The following is an 11098-nucleotide window of genomic DNA, read 5'->3' as shown; positions in this document are numbered from 1 at the left end:
GCCATAAATTCAATTTCTTACACTGAAAAAGCTAAAAATTACAACCATCATCACTCATCGTTTTCTCATATACGAAATCCCAGTTGAGATCCTCTTTTTCCTGCCTGTACTCATTGCAGCAGTCATCAATGTTACTGCTGTGATGGTCACAAGCTGCAGTACTTGAGCCAGCACCTTCTTTTTCCCTTTGGAGTTCTCTTTCCTTATTACCTCTATTTTTTGAAAGGATTCAATGATTCTTTGGTTTCATGGTCTGCATCTAGTTTCTGTGATTCAGGTCCATTCCTCTGTTTTAGCTGGATTATTATAATCAATCATAGATTCAAGAGCTTGACCTGCTGAGTAGTTGAATTAAGCTCAGTGATCTTGGTAGGTGGATTTGAATATTCAAAAGTCCCTTAACTACCCATGTAGAAGCTGATCTTTCATTTGCAGTATCTTCAGATATTTCCTCTTCTGGCTCATTTTTGTCTTGGATCTCAAATCCATCATCCACATTCCCCAACGTCAAAATCTGATTATATAAATAGTTCCTTCTAGGATCCCTTCGTAATTGAAGTTATTCCATGTTTCTTCAATGTGATTCCGTTGACCAGTCAAAACAACACTCTGGTAATTAAGATTTTAATAACAACACTGATATCTAATAAATAACTAATCTCACGGATCATAATTACTCTGCCAAAATCTATTTATTAAATCAATTTCACTAAGGTAAATTAGGGTTTCATAAAGTAATCACATGCACTTCCTTGAAAGGGGAGTAGGTCCTGCAATTATTGCTTGGTAGTAGTGTTCTTTCTCCATGGCATTGTCATACATGCTCAAACTCAACACTCATAGTAGTCTGAAAATCCAAAGTCTGGTTTTCCATTAGCAGTCATCATGTTCACCAATTTTGAACCTTACCAGCCTCTCTTTTTTTTCCACTATATATCACTAAAGATGGGCCACGCCACATCGGCCAAGTAACGAAACCAGAGCTCCATCTCACTAATCCTAAATAATGGCATATAGATCACTGCTACCAGAACGGAAGAAGTTTGGGTGCCTGAAGCAAGCAGACTTACAGCATTATCAAAGTAACCAAGGCAACACTTATCATTAATATGAATTAATATCTCAGCTTATAGCTTGATACATGAGCAGAAAAAGCAACTACAAACCATACCAAATCCACAAGCACACACACTAAATGTCAATGTCCAAGGTCAGAAACCTTAATCTTCTGAGAGAGCATGAGAGGGATTTTCTACAACATACAAAATCCCCATACTTCTGATCGACGAGGGAAGAAACGGGCAGTGCTCAGAGTGAGTTACGGTTGTTATTATGATGCACTGCACCAAGAAAAGTGTCACTGCTGTTGTAGTCTCAAAAATCAATCTGCAATTTTTGTTGGAGAGCCTGATAGTGACAACTAACCTGAAGCAAAAAAAATGCTAAACAAGCCTGGGAGTATGATTGCCTATTTACAACTCGAGCTTTTCAGTTCACTTCTCTTCTAAGTGACTTTTTACAATCACCACTTGTAGGCCTGAAAGAAATATAAGAACAATACACAATCTATAAGAGATTTCACTGTGGAGGAAATTTTTAGATAGGTCCTCTTTAGGATGAATAGCTGAAGAACTGTAAAATAAATTCTGAAAAGATGACATAAAATCCACCAACAATATATACAGGATTTTAAAATTCTGTTTATGTAGACTATTACTCTAGAACTTAATCCCACAAACTGGATTGTGACACCACCACTCCTTATTATGCTTAAAGACCTTTTCCACCCTGATCTTGGTCAGACCATGGACACTAATGTACTGACTAGAAGAATAAAACAAGTGTCTGAGACCATTTTCAGGTATCAGGCCTAGGTGAGCTGTTCGGGTCAACCAAGGTAGGCTGGTGACCATCGATCAAAACAGTTCAGATACTGGGCAGATTTTTGGTACCTTGTACACATTTAACTGTTCCTTTCCTGTCCACTTAAACGGGAATACCAAGTCCATAACCCATTTTCAAAATCCCTAACTCTGTAGAGAACTGCTGCATCATCAATGAGCTAAAAACGAACTCATTATCAAACAACTAAGAGTGGTCAATGCAGTAAATAGTCCCCAGACCAATAAATTCTACTCTGCTTTGCATTTTATTCATGGGCCAAATACTAAAAAGAAGCACAATGCAACCTACAATCCATTAATACAACACAATTAGTAGAAAGAAAATGAAGTTATTGTATATGTAATAGACAACATATTACTCACAGGCAATAATATTTGTTGCACAGTTTACAGATGTAATAATCAAAGACACGACTGCTTTTTTTTTCTTTCTTTAATAATACATGACACAATAAGATAGGAGCGAGCCTTGATGCAATGGCTGTGGACCACAATTGTAGCCTGAGGTCATGGTATAAAAACTGCCGGGGTAAGGCTGCATAGGGAAGGTCCCTCCCCTCCCCCCAGCTGGAGTCTGCTTCTGCTGAAGCCTTCGGCACTGGGTTCAACCTTTTTCAAGAAGATATTTCATTAAAATAAGAAAGAAAACACAAACTTACAGTCCACTTAATACTTTGATGGTGTCATAGAAAAACCATTGCAAGGTTACAAGTGGCCCCACAAATGCGATCCTAATAGGTAGACTTCTTGTGAACAGACCGACAAGCCCAATATTCTTCACAGCCTGAGGATAATTAAAATCCAAATAACCCCAGAGTTTTTCCAGATGTTTAACATGGACCAAAAGCAGGTAAACCAACAAGAAATTACCTGAACCACATTATCAGCCTTTTTGTGATAAATGGATGAAACAATATTATCTGCAGGATTAGAAACTAAGGTACCAACAGCTCCGGCCGTATAGCCAGCTATACATGTCACACCCAGCTGCTGAGCTTTTGAGCAGTTCTCTTTCCTTCTTTGAATGATTTCACGATATAAAAATTCCACTGAATGCTCATACGTCGAAAACATAATCATAGAAACTGCCCTCACATAACATTGAGAAAATGAGATCAATAAATATTCGGAAAATATTGTGCATCAAAAGTAGGATAAAACAAGATTTAACATGGACTCTTTGGCCATTTAGTATCACACAATCTTTGTCCAATAACGGTAAATCATATCATTTCACATTAAAACTGCATTTAGTACTCTCAACATTTTGAAAATCCCTTTTTACCCCACATTGAACTACACTAGGTTACAACTTCTAACTTTCTCCACTTTGATGATAACAAGTTGTCCCCATAGATACAATAATTAGTAGAAGATGCACTGCAGATTAATAAACCACTGTAACATGAAAAGATCAAGAGCAATACAACAAGAATCTAGTCAAGCTTATAACTAGTAACTAGAGGAAGGATCTTGTGTCAGAACGAGATTGGATACTCCATAGTGTATCTAGGGCAACCCCAGCAAATAAATAGACAGAATCCTTGAAATTGAGAACAGTGAAGGGTCCTTGTGAGATAACCATAAGCAGAAAGTACCAAGCCATTCCTTGAACTAATTTTGGGATGATGAGATTAGCCCAGAATCCTTCCCCCCCCCTTCTTTTTTTAGGGGTGGGGGGACGACTAACACTCAGAGCATCAGTAGTTTCATCAAACTGGTAAAAGTTAGGTTGCTTACTAGGTGCTCAGAAAGGAAGACCATGAGGACTTGGGGTTATTAAAGCCAATGCTCAACTCAATTGGACTATCAGCGCAGAAAGGAGGCCACTAGCTGTCAACCTGGTGTAAAAACTTGTTGATTTTTCTATCTAATAGGAAAGGTTGATGTAAGACATTACTATTAACAGACAATGATTGACACAGGAGAGTATCTACAAGATAATAGGCAGAAGAGCAAGCACCCATTCTACAGGTGTCTACCTAGGCATGTGCAGTACATGAATATATGTAGCAATGGTAACCTTTTATATAATTATACTTGTATCCATTTATCCAATATAGAAGTCATATCCATGAAAATATGATATAATTCTGTTAGTAATGAGTGTCAAAAGAGCATGGTGTTGTATTTGATCCAAGAAAAAGCCTAGCCGCATAGGCAATGGCCTTGAAAACTACGGAAATATTACTCCTCGGATGGACCCCTTGCTACTTGGTGTATAAGTGACAATTGACTTTTCCCATTGACATATAAACTTTGCAAATTAGAATACATATTTAAGTAGCATATCATGCATCCAGTTCCTATTTCATAATGATGCAAAAATAAAAACACACAGAACAGGGAAAGAACAATTACATGGAAGATTCCGACCCCAAAGCGGAAAAAGCCCCTTGTAAAAGCTGAAATCAAATAAAATGGAGTAACCCTTTAAACATCTACAATAAAAAAGAAACAGAAGAAATATACATATTCTTGATTTTTTTACCCAGAGAGGCCTTCAGTTGCATAAAACTTTGGAAATCCATCACCCAGGCCCTTAGCAAAATTAGGTTGTGTTTGAACACGAACTTTGACAGCTTCAAAAGGGCACAGAGCCACATCAGCAAACACCTGGGCAGATGCACTGCTGATGAAGTAGATGAGGCTCCTGTTCTGGTTTATCAACACATCAGAGTAAAGCTCCTTGAAATATTCATATAGACCAAATCTGCAGCCGCCTTGAACACCATATCCAAGTAATTTCCCAGTCCAACCCCTCCAAAGGGCAGAAGGGCCTCCTTCCCTCACGAGGGTATTTAATCCAGAATAAATGCTGTTGTACTTGATGGGATTCACCTAATTTTGATTTCTTTTCTCATCAGTACCACAAAATTTGTTGTACTAGAGAATGAAGCTCGAAATTAAGAAGGATACATATCTTGAAGTAAGATATAAACTGACTGTAACAGATTTCAAATTGGCAAATTTGTCTGGTGCTAACAAGTTTTCCTAGAAAAAAAATGTCAGAAAGAAATGTAATATAGGTAAATCTTTTTCTTTCAAATTAGCAAATTTGTCAGGTGCCAACAAGTTTTCCTTGACAAAAATGTCAGAAAAAAATGTAATATAGGTAAAGCTTTTTCTGTTGTCTATTTTTGTTTTGAAAATGTCAGAAGCTACTTAATTTCAAAATATTCAAGTAGAATAGTGGGCCTCACTAAACCTTTACATCCATTATTGCATTTATTGATGATAATGATAAAAATTACTTATCTTTCGTATACTTCCACCCATTTGCATTGAAACAGACAAAAACATGAGGGGAAAATAGAGATAATAAGAGCCTTTTTTTTCCCAGAGGAGAAAAGTAGATGGCAAGAAATTGAATAATTAATGGCAAATATCTAAGGTTTTTAAAATAATAATAATAATAATATAAGCCACAGATCCTATCTGCACCCAATTCTACCCATGGGAGCAAATGATGGCATCACCAATTCACCATGGTTCGCCAAGGAACCCATTCAAACTCTTTGGTGCTGCAAGTTTCAGTTTTGAACAATACCAAAATGAGATTCAACTCATCTACCACTCATCCGAATAAAAAATAACACACGAAAATTAGAACGCTAATCATCAGTGGGCAATAGAGCAATATATGGTGCATGGGCTGAGACACACAGAGAGAGAGAGAGAGCAAAGCTCATCCAGAGGGTCCTCCAACGAACTGATTATGGATTAACCATGTCAGTGTCAGCATGGTAAAGAACCCTTGTGACTCAGGTTAGAAGTATGCACTGGTAGAGCAGAGCTTTAAGAAGAACAATAATAGTTGGAGAAATGGGGGGATAAAAAGTTGAAAAGATGATGCTTCATATAACAAATGATCATTTGAATATCTTCTGGTTTTGGTTTTTTGTTGGTTCAGAACATTGATATCACCACAGAGTCAAACGCACCAATATAATGTGTAAACACTTTGACAATTCAAAACTCGATCATGTTTAAGCTCCAATCATGCACTGGATCAATTGCTTTGAAGATAACACAAGGTGTCAGCGTGATTCTAATATTGTTATTATCCTTTCTGATGTCTAATTAGACAAGACTCTTTGTTGAAAAGTGACTAGTGGAAGCTACTATTAAACTTGATTGACTCGACAACAGCTCTGAATATAGGCATCTACATTTGTTAAAGAAATTTGGGTTTTGGTAGTGTCGAAAAATAATACCAAATGTGATACTAACAAGAGGAAGACCAATCCAAAGTCAATGTATTTCATCATCATTCTTCTGAAGTTCTAAACCTTTTTCTAACACGTTTTTATCCATCCAAATACCAGTTAGGCTTTCATGAAAATTTCAGGATGATTGCTAACCCCCAGAATTAGCAAGAATCCAGAACCCGCCCAACTTCCAGATCAGATAGTTATTGATGAATTCTATGAAGAGTCAAACAAAAAATGTATTTTCAAACCACAAAAAGATGTATAGAAGATCACATAGTCGAGTCAACTTCTTGAAGATCAACGCTTAACAGTGGCTGTCTTCCCAGATCATACTCACCTGCATATTCACTTTCAAGACGTCAAAAGGAGTAATAGCAACATGGGATGTCCCCGCACTGAGCATTCCACCCAAGGCGCAAACCCCGTAATAAGCTGGTGAGAATTCCTCACAGAATCTTCCATCAACAGCTCTCATAGTGACCATCTTCTGTTTGTTCTAATTCCTCTGTATTTGGAAACACCTCTCTTACTCACCCAAGAGTCTCTCCTCCCCAACTAAAGATCTTGGGAAGCTCCAAGGCAATCTACAGGGTTCATGAGGTTGTTTACGAGAAGGGAACATAGAAGGACCATTTTGTATATTTCAAATTCGGTCAACACACACTCCATGATCAGCTTTACCCGCTGGAGAAAGCAAAACTGAAAATGGTTAGGGTTAGCAAACGAACCTTTCATGAAGCAAATCAGATGATGGAAAACCTCCATGTAACAAATGCTAACGCACCCGAATAAACCTTAAACCTAATAAATTTCTTAAGCCCTAAACCCTTCACGAGTTGACATTTGACTCATGGTGTCATTATCGTTGAGAGAAACAGAGGACACACTGGGTGGGCCTAGGCTACCGAACCTTATAAGGCTTTGGGCCTTGTGGGCCTTTTGCTTGGATATCCGTGTGGGCTAAACTCTTTACACACAAGTCTAAGCCCAGTCCAGTCCAGCCCAGGCCTTTATTGAAATGACAAAGACAATGGATTTGAGCAAAAGGGTTGGGATTTTTTTTCTAAGTAGCTGACAATATTAGATAAATAAAATACAAAAATTACATTCTATAATAAATCTTCCCTTTTGCATCATCACCAACAATATTCGTGAAGGTATAAGGGATTCCCCAGGATCAAAATGGATCAACGACGCCTCAAAAAGGAGGCTAGCCAAAAAATCCGCACTATAATTTAACTCCCGGACATGATATATGAACACCCAGTCCATGAAACGCTACTGTAGGGAACTGATCTCATGAATAGGTCCAGTCATTGGATGAAGGCCACATGGACTATTTAAATTCACACTGTCGAATTTCTCTCATGCACAGAACCAGAAACTGAAAATCTAGCAATGTAGACTCTGAGGCTTCAAGTTTTAGTTTAGTTTATGTGCGGAATCAGACGGTGTGAATTTAAACAGTCCACATGAACTTCATCAAACCAAAAAGGTCAAACATATACGATTTGAATCCAGAGGATTATGGGGTAGGTACCAATTGCCAAGTAAAATTAAACCAAAGTAAAAGTAACCAACTAGGAGATGATGATGTAGCCAAAATATTCTTTTCTACGAAACAGTCGATATGCCTAGAAGGCTAGAACGAAGGTTTGTGGAATTGTGGGAGGGTTTTATCTCTCTTTAGTCCATGGACGACTTTCGTGTGTTGTAGTTTTTTTTGAATATTTTTAGAATTACAATAAGTCAATTTTACCTTAACAAAATAGGGTCAGTTTACATGGATTGATGTTTGCCAATCAATTTTATTTATTAGCTAAAACAAACACCATTAATTACTTATACAATTCTTAAATTATATTAATGAGTCTTCCTATTCAGATAATTCTCACCTAATGTGTAAAGCGAATGAAATGAAAAGAATGACTACTAAATTTAGTTAAACAATTTTTCAAATAAAATTTGGTTTGTTCATAAGTCAATGATACCAGCTTCAAATCATGCATTTGTTTGCTTTACCAAAAAAAAAAAAAAAAAAAATCATGCATTTGTGTGTTGCTTGAAACATCTAGAAAAAACAGTAAAAAGCATTTAAAACTTCTCTCTCTTGAACATTATTATTTTTTACTCTCACCTTCTCTTGAAATAATTTATGTTATATTTATCAAAATAAAATAAGTATGTTATAGAAAAATAAAAAATAAGAATTAACTTCAAATTGTAAATAATAAATATATTTTATTTACAAAAATATATGTCATTATGACTTTAATTATTCATTCCATTATAATATTTTATTTCATTTCAATTAAATTTTTTTGTATTATATCAATAATACTTACATAATATGAGTTTCAAATAGCACAAAACCTATGATAGATGTAGAATATCTAAGAAAAAAATTATCCCAATTATATAATCTACATGGATTTGAAAATATAGTTTTAGTTCCTAACTTAAACTATAAACAGAGACAAGTTAAGACATTTTACATAAACTCAAAATTATTGAAAAAACATAGCAACCAAATCTAGGCGGATGGTGGGGGGTTGAGTGGGTCACATAAATTGAAAAACATGGTAGGAGAACTTCAGGGTCTGTTTGGTTACATGAAACCAGAGATTTCAAATCTCTGAATTCACAAATGGGAGATTTATGCCCGTTTGGTTGTGTGAATCCCTAGATTCATGAAATCTAGAGATTCACCTTTTTACACTAAAAACATTAATATGTAGATTTATGGGTATGAGTTGAAATCTAGAGATTTCACTCCTATTATAAAAACATTAAACATTTGAACCATCATTCCATAGATTTGAAACTTATAGATGAATCTACAGATTTCATTCCAAAGATTCAGAGCTAACCAAATAGTTAATTTTATGAACCATGACTCCATAGAGTTGAAATCTCTAAATTTTTGAAATCTCTAGACTCAAATTACCAAACAAACCCAAAGAATTGGCTCATTTGATTAAGATCAATGCCTCGTAGAATGAGATCAAAAGTCTACATTTCCAAAAGGGCATGGGTGAAGTCCTGTCATATATTTAAATAATTATAAAACTAAACTCCATAAAATATAATGAAAGTGCACATATTTGGGGGGGGGGGGGGGGGAGCCCTTGTGAACATGAATTTGTTTCGGTTCAGCCTGTCAGATCAAGATCTTGGTTTAGATTCGGTCTTGACAAAGTCTCGATTGTTGAAAATCAATGGTCGAGATTTAGTTGAGACAGATCTTGATCGACAACTATATTGCTTAACGATTGAGTGCATTAATGACGTTGAACCGAAGCTTAGAAAGAGACATTCTCACCAACGGAGGTTGGTCCAAGTAGTAAGCAGCTTGGTCCGCTTAAGCAATGTTCTGGTATCGAAACCTTGTAGATGCGAAAAATTATTACTGGGAGACTCACCCACCACAGCTAGGTGTGCAACCCGCGTCGAACATCTGATTAGTCAAGGCAAAGCCTTGAAAATTGGATTGGCAAACAAAAAAAAAAAAAAAAAGGAAATGGACATTCTCAAAATCAAATCTGTAGCAGTGACTATCACCAAAAAGTACATTGATGGTGATGGGTGAACATAATTAAGATCCACCACCTCATATCTCTGTAAGATTATTTCTCATGGATCGCACGTTCTGATGTTGTATGTTGATGGGCCTGGCTGGCTGGCCCACTTTTAGTTAAATCCTTAAATTTTCTGTCGTTTCGATCTTTATGGATGTACTTTTAGAATTTATCACATAAACAATTCTTTATTCCTTAAGATTTTCCCGTCAAATGTGGATCTGATATCTCTTTGCTATATAAGTATAAACTATACACCACACAAGCACACGCCTTGTTTTTCTACATGATTCGTTTCATTTGGTTTATTTTTTTTTTTTTTTAATATGAATAAAAATATAACGAGTGCATTTAAATTAGAATATTACATATTGCCAAATCTTATTTTTGTTTTTTTGGTAAAATTGTTGAATCTTATAACTCACTACCCAACCCTACATCATCTAATAGTTGTTTAGGTATTGTGCAGTACCATTATTTCCTTTACCCTTAAAGAGTAAAAAAAATATTGCTGCTTGAGATGAACTGGCTTCACTTTCTCGTATGATTGAGGACAATAAAAATCCTCTCTGTTCGAATAGTGCTCTGCCCATACCCCGCCCATCCATGGGTGGACAGATTGGCTAGACGAAGAAGATTTTGAATTCAATCAAGGCTTTTAATTCAGTTCTGCAGTCAATGGATGGTAGCCACATGGTTAAGTTTAAATCCCAACTACTCGTTGCATCTTTTTTTTTTTTTTTTGGTGTCTGTGGTTCATCCGGGCCAACTTGTGCGCATCTCGATTACATCATTTGAGGGAGCTTTATTGTCGGCAATGGTCGAACCCATGACTTTTCTACTAAAAAGTATGAATTTTACCATTCTACCAACCATACATTGAACCCCGACCATGTGACGACTATCCACCGGCCCCATAAAGCTTTTCTGCATTAATTAGGTAGGAGTGAAGCAAATTGGCAGGGAAGATAGGTACGTGACAAGGCATGCATGGTGCTTCTCCCGTGACGGTTAAGCGTGACGCGCCTTGAACTGGTTGTGAACCCCATGAGATTGGAGATTAGGAATTGGGATTCGGAGTCTGTTTCATTTTTCTTAACTGTCACTCTGACCGTGACAGTTGGAACCTACACTTCCAAGAATAATTATCATCAATTCATAACAATAGTCGAGGCAACCGACTACTTCTTTTAGAACCAATAGGTTGGCCTCACGTCCTTTCTTTCTTCTCACATCTCATCTCATCTCACTCTCTCTTTCTATTTATTTGTAATATTAAAAGAAAATCTATAATATTCGATAAATAGAAGTAAAATCTAAAATATTATTTATAATATTCTATTTATTTGTAATATTAAAAAAATTTTAAAATATTATTTATAATATTGCTGTTTCTCTAGAT

General features: G+C 36.2%; 1 protein-coding gene across 3 annotated transcripts; it reads right to left on the bottom strand.

Annotated features, from left to right (window-relative positions):
- Nucleotides 1–1093: 1093 nt before the first annotated feature.
- PHT3;3 (phosphate transporter 3;3) lies at nucleotides 1094–6919 on the bottom strand. Of its 3 annotated transcripts, none has more exons than XR_016173596.1 (7): nucleotides 6456–6906; nucleotides 4396–4745; nucleotides 4266–4309; nucleotides 2775–2989; nucleotides 2564–2688; nucleotides 1426–1537; nucleotides 1094–1340 (listed from the first exon to the last, which is right to left on the bottom strand). XR_016173596.1 is itself a non-coding variant. In XM_089156913.1 (7 exons), exons 2-7 carry the CDS (start codon nucleotides 6600–6602, stop codon nucleotides 1489–1491), a joined length of 930 nt encoding a protein of 309 aa, XP_089013039.1. In that variant the 5' UTR covers nucleotides 6603–6702; nucleotides 6847–6919; the 3' UTR covers nucleotides 1094–1488. The 3 variants fall into 3 exon arrangements, 2 of the variants coding, with proteins under 2 accessions (XP_089013039.1, XP_089013038.1); XM_089156913.1 differs by having other exon boundaries at nucleotides 1094–1537; nucleotides 6456–6702; nucleotides 6847–6919; XM_089156912.1 differs by having other exon boundaries at nucleotides 1094–1537.
- Nucleotides 6920–11098: the final 4179 nt, after the last annotated feature.

This window comes from Hakea prostrata, chromosome 5, assembly GCF_041222555.1.
Source record: "Hakea prostrata isolate BN-2017 chromosome 5, UWA_Hpros_2, whole genome shotgun sequence".
Classification (NCBI taxonomy): Eukaryota; Viridiplantae; Streptophyta; class Magnoliopsida; order Proteales; family Proteaceae; genus Hakea; species Hakea prostrata.
This window is presented reverse-complemented; position numbering and strand designations above follow the sequence as displayed.